The 13,231-nt window shown below is 56.7% G+C and overlaps 1 protein-coding gene across 1 annotated transcript in view; it reads right to left on the bottom strand.

Annotated features, from left to right (window-relative positions):
- The window catches only part of LOC122174550 (putative adhesion G protein-coupled receptor E4P), a 40,087-nt gene that overhangs the window by 13,931 nt on the left and 12,925 nt on the right, over nt 1-13,231 (bottom strand). Inside the window, exons 2-7 of the mRNA XM_065576505.1 lie at nt 10,655-10,786; nt 9,666-9,715; nt 9,119-9,245; nt 7,718-7,858; nt 7,261-7,493; nt 6,824-6,988 (exon numbers count right to left, since the gene is read on the bottom strand). Coding sequence (XP_065432577.1) covers nt 6,824-6,988; nt 7,261-7,493; nt 7,718-7,858; nt 9,119-9,245; nt 9,666-9,715; nt 10,655-10,786 — 848 coding nt within the window. The remainder of the gene's footprint in view (nt 1-6,823; nt 6,989-7,260; nt 7,494-7,717; nt 7,859-9,118; nt 9,246-9,665; nt 9,716-10,654; nt 10,787-13,231) is intronic.

Raw genomic sequence — 13,231 nt, 5'->3', positions numbered from 1 at the left:
CTCTCGGATTGATCCAAATGTAGCTTCTATTGCTGGACAAAGATCTACTACTGTTGTAGCAGATGCTTAATGACCCAAGTGGTTTCAATGGTAGTCTTACGAGAGAGAGAATGGCAATAGTATTCTCTGAACGTAGTAGTAAAAGTAATTCACCAGCCTCACTACTTAGATTCATCCCATCTTGGTAGATACTTTCCAAAGCCAGTAATAACGGCTGGAGTAATTTTAAGACAACAGCCAAGGATCGCTCATGAAAAAGCCAGAGGGTTTTCCCAGGTTGGACTAATTTGAACTTCAGTCCCAATGTATCTTCTCTATTTTCCAAGATATTCAGTCTTTTTGGACTCTTGCTGAAAAAAGAATACAATGAAGACATTAAATGTATAGCTTTTTTAATGTCTTTTGAAGATTCTGCAGCTCGTACTAGGGCTAGTTGGAGTAGATGGCCTCTGCAGTGTGTATAGGAGAGATTAGAGTTACACTTTTCTCTGAGCAAAGCTTGTGCTCCACCATGTCTTCCAGAGAAGTTTGCAGCTCCATCAAATGCACAAGCAGCCATCTGTTTGGAGTCCAATTAACTCTTCTAAGATGTGGGTTGTCACAGATGCAGCCGACGTGTCTTCTATAACTTGAACATCTAGAAATGCATCTACTGGCCTATCCCTGACATCAAGATAACATACACAATGACTTAATACTTGATGCCCATTTGCATCGGTGCATTCATCAGCCATGTATGCAATTTTTTTGAATGTGGTGAGAGAGTTTTTCACTTTTTCAGTTGTTGAGACTTGTTGAGTCTTTCACTGTTACACCGCATGCTTCTAGCCAGTCAGCTGAGTTTCTTGCAGAAAGATAGTGAGCATTTGCTGGTCTTGTTCGGAACCAGTGTTCAACTTCAGGATAAACAAGTGACAATGCACTTAACATTGGCCTCCAGTTTGTAGTGTGCGGTATCTCTTGCTTAAATAGAAAGTAGGATGCCACAGCCATGTTTGTTCGCATGAATTGTGTTGTGTCTCCAGCATTCTTAACAGCCTCATTAAGTACTTCTAAAATTGGCTTTGAAAGTGGGCTTATAAGGCTTTCTGCATGTTGATGCACTCCAGAGGCCTGGTGTTTTGCAGCCTTTTCACTTAGTTTGTCAGCATTGACTTTGCTGATCGGTTTGACAAACCAAGCTCCTCCGCTTTTACCAATTAGAGCATTGGGAAGCTTTCCTTCTTCGTAAGCTTTTTTGCAAGAGATGCACCAGTAGCCATCTTTTGTAACTTCCATAAATGGGAACATTTTGACCGACAAACATCGGGAACTGCCTTTAGGTTTTGGAGACACTGTTTCTTCAGTAGGTAGCTGTATTTGTGCTTCGGGCTAGTCGGATGTAGATATACCACTTGAACCTTCAGATGACATGTTGATATATTCTTGGTTCTTGATGTGTTCTTCACCTTGGTTAGTTTTTGAGGCCTTTGAGTGGAAAAATTGTTGTATTGTTTTTTGTCTTTTCATTTTCACTTTGACCTGCAACATATAAAAGAGATATGAATAAAGTAAATGTTTTGTTAGGATAATGCAAATTTAACATAAGGATAATGCAAGTTACACCAATACACATTACAGGTCTAGATTTCTAAAAAAATATTTTTTTAAAAAATGTATTTAATTTAAATTGACTTTTGAAAAGTAAGCCATCATGGGATAAGAGGGAAGTCCTCTCATGGATCAGTTACTGGTTAAAAGATGGGAAACAAAGGGTAGGAATAAATGATCAGTTTTCAGAATGGAGAGAGATAAATAGTGGTATCCCTGAGGGGTCAGTGCTGGGACCATTACCGTTCAACATATTCATAAATGATCGGGAAAAATGGGTAAACAATGAGGTGGCAAAATTTGCAGATGATACAAAACTATTCAAGATAGTTAAGTCCCAGGCAGACTGCGAAGAGTTACAAAGGGATCTCACAAAACTGGGTGACTGGGCAACAAAATGGCAGATGAAATTCAGTGTTGATAAATGCAAAGTAATGCACATTGGAAAACAATCTCAGCTATACATAAAAATGATGTATAAAAAAGAGATGGGCAACTAAAATGATTAGGGGTATGAAACAGGAGGAGAGATTAAAATGACTGGGAATTTTCAGCTTAGAAAAGAGACGACTAAGGGGGGATATAATAGAGGTCTATAAAATCTTGACTGGTGTGAAGAAAGTGAATAAGGAAATGTTATTTAATCCTTCACATAACACAAGAACTAGCAGTCACCCAATGAAATTAATAGGCAGCAGGTTTTAAAAAAACAAAAGGAAGTACTTCTTCACACAACATAAAGTCGACCCGTGGAACTCTTTGCCAGGGGATGCTGTGAAGACCAAAACTATAACAGGATTAAAAAAAGAACTAGATAAATTCCTGGAGAATAGGTCCATCAGTGGCTATTAGCCAGGATCGGGAGGGATGCAACACCATGCTCTGAGTGTCCCTAGCCTGTTTGCCAGAAGCTGGGAATGGGCAACAGGGGATGGATCACTTGATGATTACCTGTTCTGTTCATTCCCTCTGAAGCACCTGGCCTTGACCACTGTTGGAAGACAGGATACTGGGCTATATGGACCATTGGTCTGACTCAGTATGACCATTCTTATGTAAAAATTAATAATAATAATAAAAATGTTTAGCACAGAAACTCCCTAATATAATGACCTCTCAAGACAGCAACGATGTGAGATAACAACCTTGGCAAATAATGCATTTTAAAAATCTTGGCCTACTAGGAAACACATTTATATAAGTTTCCATTTCCAGTCACAAATCTAGCATTCTGGAGCAAAGCCACTAAAATATAGTCCAACAAACAAATGTTTATTTAACGTGCCCCTCACTTTTCCCTCCACCTCACCCCACTCACCGGTGTTGTCATTGGTCAGTGGAGAGTTCAGAGGTGCTTTCACGTGAGGCAAGAAGGCACCTTGCTCGTTCCTCCAGCTGCTCACTGTTCGCTCTGGCCACTGCTGTTTGTTGTGCCTCCGTTCACTCCACCACTCTGTTGCCAATGGCCCTGCGCCATCACCTTCTGCTGCCACCTGCCACTGTGACCTCTGCGAGTCGGTCTCTTGAGGTTCCACCCAGCTCTCAGTGATTTCAGCTGAGCTCTCAGTGGGGGAACCTCGCTGCTAGTGCAGTCTGGGCCGTCTCTTCCACAGAAACACTGTCCCACAGCAGGACTAAGCACTTGGACCTGATTATCAGTGATTTCAGCTGCAGTGGTCACTTAACAGAACAAAAGACTATCTATGGAGCCTAATCAGCTCTGTCTTTAAACAGTGGAGAGGGACAGGCCCCTCAATCAGCACAGGCTAAGGACAGTTCTACTGCCCTTTACTCATACAATAAGAACAATAACATTTCACACACACACACTAGGGTTACCATTCGTCCGGATTTACCCGGACATGTCCTCCTTTTGTGTGCTAAAAATAGCGTCCGGGGGGAATTTGTAAAGCACTCACAATGTCCGGGATTAGCAGAGCGAGTGGCTGGGAGGGCTGCAGGGAAGTCCCGGGCTGGACTCAGGAGCAGCTGTAGAGGAGCCGGATCCGCCCTGCATTCTGAGCCAGCAGCTCCCTTGCAGCCCAGTCCGGCAGCACTGTGCAGGGCCAGACCGGGTTTTGTTGTGCAGGGCCAGGGACCAGGTTTTGTTGTGCTGGAGAGCTCAGCCACGTGTCCGGCTCGGCTGCACAGAGCCCAACATTCTGTTCTGAGCAGCAGGGTAAGGAGGTCAGGGGGCAGGAAGGTTCTGGAGGTGGAGGTCAAGAAACGGGGGGGGCTTTTTGGGGGGAGTGGAGAAAGTTTTGGACAGTCAGGGTACAGGTAGGGGGTAGGGTCCTGGGGGGCAGTTGGGGGGGGTCTTAGGAGGGGGCAGTTAGGGGACAAGGAACAGGGAGTCTTAGGTAGGGGGTGGGGTTCTGGAGGGCAGTTAGGAGCAGGGGTCCCAGGAGGGGGCAGTCAGGGGACAAGGAGCAGGGGGGGAGTGTTTGGGAGTTCTGGGGGGGGCTGTCAGGTGGCAGGGGTGGGGAGATGGATCGGAGCAGTCAGGGGACAGGGAGCAGAGGGGTTTAGATGGGTTGGGAGTTCTGGGGGGGGCTGTCAGGGGATGGGGAGTGGTTGGATGGGGCGTGGGAGTCCCAGGGGTCTGTCTGGGGGTGGGGGTGTGGATAAGGGTTGGGGCAGTCAGGGGACAAGAGGCAGGGAGGCTTAGATAGGGAGTGGAGTCCTGGGGGGCAGTTAGGGGCAGGGGTCCCAGGAGGGGGCAGTCAGGGGACAAGGAACGGGGGGAGGGTTGGGGGTTCTGGGGGGGCGGGAAGTGGGAGGGGCAGGGGCGGGGCTAGGGCGGGGCTCCTCCCGTCCTCTTTTTTTCTTGCTGAAATATGGTAACCCTAACACACACACACACACACATTCAAGTGATTTGTAACCCAACCCCAGCCAAAATCTATCACTTGGGCAACACAGCTCTGTTTGCTGGGTACCTCGGTAGATTAGGTGTGACTGTAAATACAATCTGGTCCTGAAGCCTTTCCCCCCAGCCCCAGCTCATCACTAGCTGTCAGGGAGAGCTCATTTAGGCCTTGGCTACACTGGCAATTCACAGCGCTGCACTTTGCGCTCAGGGGTGTGAAAACACCCCCCCCGAGCGCAGCGAGTGCAGCGCTGTAAAGCGCCAGTGTAATCAGCGTCTGCAGCGCTGCACGCTCGCTCGCAGTGCTGCAAGCTATTCCCCTCGGAGAGGTGGAGTACTTGCAGCGCTGCGAGAGAGCTCTCACAGCGCTGTCGGCGCGACTACACTCGCGCTTCACGCGGCAGCGCTGTGCATCCGCGAGTGTAGCCAAGGCCTTAGACTTTGCTTACAAATCATCATTTGAAATTATTAGGTTGGCCAACATCACTGAAATGAATGCACCGACATTGTCATAAAAACAACAGCCGTATAAGGAAGCTAGTCTATGTTCATACTTTTCAAATCTATTATACTTTTTCAGATACACGTAATTAATCATACGGGGGGGGGGGTGTTGGGGAAATTCGGGGGTGTGTGTGTACACCCCCCCAGGGGGCATGTAGGGAAATCACTGGTTGCTGCTACTTGGGAGTCTCCCTGTGCCCTTGGTGGTGGTGGTGGTGGTGGGGGGGGCTGCTTGTGCCCCTGACCAGGGCCCCGCCAGCCGGTGGGGAATGGGTTTACTCTGGGAGGAATCTGGAGTGACTCCTGCTCTGCTGGGGAGGATTGAGGGGAAGAGCAGAACCAGACCAGCCCTAAGGTAGGGTTACCATACGTCCGGATTTTCCCGGACATGTCCGGCTTTTTGGACTCCAAATCCCCGTCCGGGGGGAAATCCCAAAAAGCCGGACATGTCCGGGAAAATCGGTCGGTGGCTCGGGTGCCTGGCCGGGGGCTCGGGGGCCTGGCCGGCGGTGCCGGGCCGGGGGGCTCGGCCGGCGGTGCTCGGGGGGGGCCGGGGCTGGGCGGCTCGGCCGGCGGCTCGGGTGCCGGGCCGGGGGCTCGGCCGGCGGTGCCCGGGGGGGGGCCCGGGCGGCTCGGCCGGCGGTGCCCGGGGGGGGCCCGGGGCCGGGCGGCTCGGCCGGCGGCTCGGGTGCCGGGTGCCGGGCCGGGCGGCTCGGCCGGCGGTGCTCGGGTGCCGGGCCGGGCGGCTCGGCCGGCGGTGCTCGGGTGCCGGGTGCCGGGCCGGGCGGCTCGGCCGGCGGTGCTCGGGTGCCGGGTGCCGGGCGGCTCGGCCGGCGGTGCTCGGGTGCCGGGTGCCGGGCCGGGCGGCTCGGCCGGCGGTGCTCGGGTGCTGGGTGCCGGGCCGGGCGGCTCGGCCGGCGGTGCTCGGGTGCCGGGTGCCGGGCGGCTCGGCCGGCGGTGCTCGGGGTGCCGGGCGGCTCGGCCGGCGGTGCTCGGGGCCGGGCGGCTCGGCCGGCGGTGCTCGGGGGGGGGCCCGGGGCCGGGCGGCTCGGCCGGCGGTGCTCGGGGGGGGCCCGGGGCCGGGCGGCTCGGCCGGCGGTGCTCGGGGGGGGCCCGGGGCCGGGCGGCTCGGCCGGCGGTGCTCGGGTGCCGGGCGGCTCGGCCGGCGGTGCTCGGGGTGCCGGGTGCCGGGCCGGGCGGCTCGGCCGGCGGTGCTCGGGTGCCGGGTGCCGGGCCGGGCGGCTCGGCCGGCGGTGCTCGGGTGCCGGGTGCCGGGCGGCTCGGCCGGCGGTGCTCGGGGCCGGGCGGCTCGGCCGGCGGTGCTCGGGGGGGGCCCGGGGCCGGGCGGCTCGGCCGGCGGTGCTCGGGTGCCGGGTGCTGGGCCGGGGGCTCGGCCGGCGGTGCTGGGGGGGCCCGGTGCCGGACCGGGCCGGGGGGCTCGGCCGGCGGCTCGGGTGCCGGGCCGGGTGCCGGTGGTGCTCGGGGGGGCTGGGTGCCGGGCCGGGCCGGGGACTCGGGGGCCGGGCCGGGGACTCGGGTGCCGGGTCGGGAGCTCGGCCGGGGGCTCGGGGGACGGGCTGGGGACCTGCGGTGCCGGGGGTGGGCCGCGCCTCCTCCCCCCCCCCCACCCCCCCCCCCCCCCCCCACACACACACACCCCACACACACCCCCTTACCTGCTTCAGGCTTCCCGCGACTCAAATGTTCGCGGGAAGCAGGGGAGGGGGCGGAGACTTTGGGGAGGGGGCGGGGTTGGGGCGGGGCTGGGGGCGGGGCTGGGGCCCCTTTAAAGTGTCCTCCTTTTGGAGGCACTAAATATGGTAACCCTACCCTAAGGCCCCAAGCGAGGGCCGTGCCTACCTCCAGCTCGTAGAAGGCCATGAGCACGGCGAAGCTGGTCAGATGGTTGCACTGGCAGTGGGTGATGGTGGTGGTCAATTTCTGCAGGGTGCAGCCATGGGTGGCCCAGCGCCTGCTGTCAGGCTTCCAGTAGGCGCAGAAGAAGCGCAGGTCGGTCTTGTTCTCCTGGGGACAGAGAGACACTTGGTGCATGGCGGGGCAGGAGCGGGGTGGGGGGCTGGCTGGGGCGGCACAGGGGGCAGGACTCCCCAGGCTCCGAGAGGGCTGGTCCGGGGGGTACGAGGGGTTGGGCTGGGGACACAGAGCATCAGTTTGTCCCTGTATGGGAGGTGGATTCACCTGCTGCATGGGGTGGAGGGTGTTACTAGAGATGGGCCCAGGCTTTGCCCCTCAGTGCCCCAGGCTCTCCTCCCCCCATGCCCAGCCCAGGGGCTCACCGGCACCGGGTGGCTGAAGCGGATGCTGACGGAGAGGCCGGGTGCCTGGGGATTCGGGTCACTGATGAGGGCTGACACCACCGGAGACAGCACGTGGTAGCTGGGCCGCCCCGGCTCCTGTGCCCACTTCCCCGTCTGGCCGATCTCGTCCCACTCGGGCACCTCCACCCGCCCAGCACCATCCAGGATGGGGCTCATCCCCTGGTATGTCAGCAGCCCGGCCAGCGTGAAGCCTGCGAGAGACAGAGGAGACGGAAGAAATGGGGGGCAGGAGGGGCCCTGGGGCAGACTGGTGCCAGGGGTGCTGTGCTGCTGGGGGTGCTACCCCCAATGCCCTGACTGTGCCCCATCCCCCTACACACCCCATCCTGTTGCTAGGGGGCGCTGTGCTGCTGCTCCCAATGCCCTGGCCAGGCCCATCACTATACACACCCCAGCACAGGCGATGACCACATACCTTCATTTTTCTGCCCTGGGGCTCCGGCCCACTTTAATTCCATCTGCGTCTTGCTCTGCTGCAGCGTCACCGTCTCCTGGCTCTGGTACCAAGCTTTCCTGACCGCCAGCCCCAGCTCTGCAACCACAATGCCAGCCAGGGCTCACAACAGAGAACACGGACAGGAAGCCTGTAGCTAGGCAAGGTGCTTTCCTGGCTGTAGGGAGAGACCCCAGCTATTCCGGTCCCAGCCTCTCCCAGCAGGGGCCGCTTTGGGGAGCAGGGCAGGAGCACTGGCTGTGGGGGGAGTTCCTGTCCCCCCAGCAGAGGGTGCTGGGGGGCGCGGAGGGGGGGGGGAGCACCGGCTGTGGGGGTGAGTGCCTATCTCCCAGCAGGGAGCACTGTGGGGAGTGGGTTGGGAGCACTCGCTGTAAGGGGGAGCTCCCATCTCCCAGCAGGGGGCGCTGTGGGGCGTGGGGCGGGAGCACTGGCTGTGGGGGGGAGTGCCCGTCTCCCAGCAGGAAGCACTGTGGGGAGTGGGGTGGGAGCATAGGCTGCGGGTGATAAAAGCCCAATGGGAAATGCTGGGGCCACGTGGCCAGGTGCTGACCTGTGCCGTTGGTGGATGCGATGCCTTCCCACAATCCCCATGAAAGGAAAGACACATTCTCCTGCAATTGACATCACTGCCTGAGAGGTCAGACTAGATTATCACAATGGTCCCGTCTAGCCTAGGAACCTAGGACAGCAGCTTCTTGGGCAGAGATCCACTGGAGAGGCAGGCATGGGAATTTCTGGGCAGTGCTGCTGTTTATTTATCTCCTGTTCCAGGTGCTGCATCCCTATAGATCACCCTGAGACTAGTTCCAAGTAGGAGCAGCGATTCATAGAATCATAGAATATGAGGGTTGGAAGGGACCTCAGGAGGTCATCCTGCTCAAAGCAGGACCAATTCCCAACTAAATCATCCCAGCCAGGGCTTTTCAAGCCTGACCTTAAAAACCTCTAAGGAAGGAGATTCCACCACCTCCCTAGGTAACCCATTCCAGTGCTTCACCACCCTCCTAGTGAAAAAGTTTTTCCTAATATCCAACCTAAACCTCCCCCACTGCAACTTGAGACCATTACTCCTTGTTCTGTCATCTGGTACCACTGAGAACAGTCTAGATCCATCCTCTTTGGAACCCCCCTTCAGGTAGTTGAAAGCAGCTATCAAATCCCCCCTCATTCTTCTCTTCGCAGACTAAACAATCCCAGTTCCCTCAGCCACTCCTCATAACTCATGTGCTCCAGACCCCTAATCATTTTTGTTGCCCTCCGCTGGACTCTTTCCAATTTTTCCACATCCTTCTTGTAGTGTGGGGCCCAAAACTGGACACAGTACTCCAGGTGAGGCCTCCCCCTAACAGGAACAAACCCAACAGGGCCCTGAATTTTGGCTTGGCACCTGCAGCTTCCCCTCGGCGTTCTGAGAGTTCATCTGCTTCAGCTCCTCCAGCGCCGCCTTGCAGAGACGTCCCACCTGTGCCTGGAAGCTGCCCAGGAGGTTCTGCAAAACAAGCCCCAGGCCTGGCTCAGGAAAATAGATCACAGAATCGCAGCCCACCCTCCCCCCGTCCCGAGAGGCTCCCTCGGCTCAGAAGCCAGGCGCCAGAGGGAGCGTGGGCAATGCCCCGTCTGGCCCCTAGGCGGTGCACGGCGTTTGCAAGGGATGGTGGGGGACGGCGGTTGCAAGCTGAAGCGAGTTGCAGCAGCCTGATGTTGCTGATCCTCAGGGTGAGAATCTCCCCGGGGCAAAGGCCTAGGCCATGGCTGGACTGCAGGGGCTCCAGGGACTGGCCACTGGCTCTTTGCCCAGGGGTGAGTTTGGCCCCAGAATCCTCGTGGGGCAAGATTAGTGAAAAGCAACGTGGCACGTAAAGGGGAATCAGGGTCTATCCCCTCCCCCCGGGGTCTGTGCCCCACTCACCTTGGCTTCGGCAGAGTTGTCATCATCCAGCAGCGGGGGGCAGGTGAGCTCTGGGGATGGAAAGGGAGGAGGAGTGAGAGATGGGTGGGGGAAATGCGGGGTCTGGCTGGGTAGGTGCATGCACCAGAGCCAGGCACACAGTGCAGGACTCATTCCCTCCAGCAGGGGGCAGCAGCAGGCACCCCCCATTCCCCCGAGGAGGGACACACCCAGCCCATGTCAGTGAAATGGGTGTAATAGATCCTCTCCCAGCAGGAGGAGCAGTGACCCCCCCCCCCCACATACACACACACTCAGCCCCACACATGTGTGCAGCCCTTCTCCCCATGCTCTGCCCACAAGCTGGTCTCTGTAAAAGGAACCCTCCCCCCTCCCCGTCCTAGGGGGACTGAGCCGCAGTGGGGTGGGGCGGGGGCTGTGGAATCATCCCAGCCATATCTCCCCTCAACCATCTCCCCCAGCTGTGCATGGTTCTGGTGTGTGTTTTGGGGGCGGGCAGGGGGAGAGAAAATCCAGCAGGGAGCTCCAGGCTGGCCCCACAGTGGCCTCTAGGAACAGACTGCGCCTCCTGCTGCCATCTTCCCAGGGCAGAGAATCCAGCCATGCAGCAGGAATGCAGGCATCGCTGGGGGGTGGGGGGAGGAGAGATGCCCAGCCCCTGGCAGCCCTGCTCATCCCCCCCCCCCCCCCGACCTGGCTCCTGCTCTGCTCCCAGTGCCAGACATAGGCATGCTGGTGGCTGTGGCTCTGAGACAACCAGAAACACCCCAGTGGATGGACAGGCTGGGCTGGGGGGCAGGCTGAGCTCCCCCGAGTCAGGGCTGAGACCCAGAGGGACCCCCGTCCATGGGGCACAGGGGGGGCTGGCGCACCGTCCCAGACCAGTTCCCAGCTCACTGCCCCCTCGGGCAAGACTTCTGCCTGTGTAACCCCAGACCCTGCCCAGACCCTCCAGCATCCCGCTCCATGCCCCCCGAGGCAGGACCCACCTTGGCACAGGGTCGTGTTCCCATTGGAGGGGACATAACCGGCCCGGCACTCACACCAGTAGCTTCCGTAGGTGTTCATACACATGGCATTGGGGCTGCAGATATCTGGGGTCTTGTGGCACTCGTCGATGTCTGAGAGGGGAAAGTGGGGGGGGGGGTCATCACACACAGCATGGGTGGGGGCACATTAGGGGGTGAATGACCATGGATGCACCCCCCCACCAATTACAGAGGGTGTGGTCTGTTCGTCAGTCTGTCTGCTCCATCTAATCCCCCCACCCATTCTATTCTCCTTTCTTCCCTACTATTTGCAGGGCCCTAATCCATATGGTGCAACCCCTCCCCCACCCTCCAGATCAGGGGACCCAACCTTTTCCAGACCAGGACCCTGCCATCTCCTCCCTGCACCAGCCCTGACAGAGCGAGGTTAAGGTGGGGGCCCAATCAGCCAGTTAAGCGGCAAAGGGGAAGTGACTTAAGCTGCGTGCAGGGTGCTAGCTAGAAGGAAGCTCGCCTGGGAAGGGATAGGTGGAGCTTCTATACAGGCCGAGGGCTGGGCCCAGTGGTGGGGGCCTGAGGCAAGTGGGGCTAGGAAGCCCCAAGTGGGGGGTAGGAGCCCTGGAGGATGGGTTTCGCTAGCAGGCATAGGAGGGAGGGGTTTCACTTTGAAAGGCTCCCCCAGAATGGGGATCACAGCATGACCTGGCCAGACGGCAGAGAGCCCTGCCGTGATCTAGCCAAACACTGGAGGGTCGTGCACCTGCCTGGCTGCCAATGCGGGTAGCGCCAGCTGCTAGGCAAAGGGGATACAGCGGGGATGTCGGTGCTCCGTGGTGCAGCAGGGTCACTCACTCCATGCAGGGAGTGGGGTTTCTACCACGGGGCACGGCCTGTACGTGCAGAGATGCACTCATTCCATTCGCTAAGCTCTCCCCAGTATTTATTCATAACACTTTTGCTTCGCACAGAAATCCTTGTGGCTAAAATGCTCTTCGCCTGGATATCAACAAACAAGTCAATCAGCGGGGAGAGTCAATAGTGCTCACAGATCCTTCCCTTGGCCGTGCTCCAGCAGCTCTTTCTCAGACTCCCCTTCTCTCTCTTTCCTGTGACAGCGTTTTGCTATTTCCCACTATGCCCCTTCCCCTTGGTCGTTATTTGCATAGAAGCAGCACCCAGGGTGCTGCACACACAATGCCATATAGAGCTTCTAGTCTAAATGGGGAAGAGGTGGGAGAGAAAACTGAGGCAGGGAATTGCCCAAGGATACCCAGCAGTAACAGAGCTGGGACTAGAACCCAAGTTTCCTGAGTCCGAGTCTCATACCCAACCCACTAGACCTGTCTCTTTCAGCTTGCTTCTGCCATAGAAGGCCAAGAATGTGTCTCCCCTGTCTCACCAGGCAGCTTTTACTCTCTGCTCCCCCTCACTGAGAGGAGCTTTGTGTCTCCTCGCTCACGGCTGGGAATGCATCAAGGCTGGAAAAAATCCCTTGTTTCTTTGGCAGGAAACTCAAACTTTTGCTCCATTGTTAAATCTCTTGGAAGGCAACAGGCCTACGCCATGCCTGTGAGGGGGCTAGTATATGCCAGCCTCTAGGGAAAGCCGCTGAGCCATGGAACCAGGAGAGAGCAAGTTTGTCCTGGTCTAGTGGCTGGTTCCCATAAGTAGATAACAGCCTGCTACAATGACTGGCTAACGGAGTTACTCCCTTAACTCTAGCAGCTGAGCTGTGTGCTTTCAGCAGCCAGGTCCTGGGTTTGATTCCTGCTAATGACCCAAGCTGCTTCTTTTGTGATGCCAGCTCCTTCCCCAGCCTTAGCAGCTGCTGAGGGTTCGGTTAATGGGGTTTCAGCAACTTGTGGGCTTGTTGAGCCCAAGCTGTATTAAAGGTTGTCCAACACAGAGTCCTCGGCTCCATTTCAGCCCAGTTTGCTTTGCAAAGACCTGACCTGCCCCCACCTCAAAGCTCTGGTATGAAAGAGCATCTTGGGCTCTGATTGCAGTGGCAGCTTTGGGGGGATGTTGCAGCTTCTAATGACATCCCCAATGCCCTACGCTCAATTTGGTGGAATTAAGCGGCATGGCAAGAGACATGGCGACCTCCAGTCCCCAGGCTCAGTATCCAGTTTGTAAGACAGGCTGGGAGTCAGAACAGACACTTTGCCCCCATCCAGGCATGGGGTTAGTTTCAGAGATCCTGGGTAAGCTCAGTGGCTGTGCCTTAACATCATTGCCAATGCCAAGCAATCAATAAAAGCCCCAAACCGTGAGCCAGGCTGCAAAAAAGTCACGAGATTGGTTTCAAAATCACGAGATTTAAAAAAAAAAATCCGTTTTGGCTTCGTTTTGTTTGACTTTGGTTTGGGAGCTGTCGGTCACCACAGTGTAAAGTTTGGCAGTTTTTCCTCCATCACGTGGGCCAGGCCCTAATTTTGATTTTAGCCAAAAGCGGAATCACATGACTCCTGGAGGTGGGGCTTTAAGGCAACGCCACACGTTAGCTACATTGCAGAAAAGTCGTAAACATCATGCCTTTGCCATGACTCTTTCCAGCTCCCATTGTACCTGTGCAGA

Source organism: Chrysemys picta, chromosome 22 (genome assembly GCF_011386835.1).
Source record: "Chrysemys picta bellii isolate R12L10 chromosome 22, ASM1138683v2, whole genome shotgun sequence".
NCBI classification, from domain to species: Eukaryota; Metazoa; Chordata; order Testudines; family Emydidae; genus Chrysemys; species Chrysemys picta.
The sequence above is the reverse complement of the archived record's forward strand: the minus strand, read 5'-3'. Positions and strand labels throughout refer to the sequence as shown.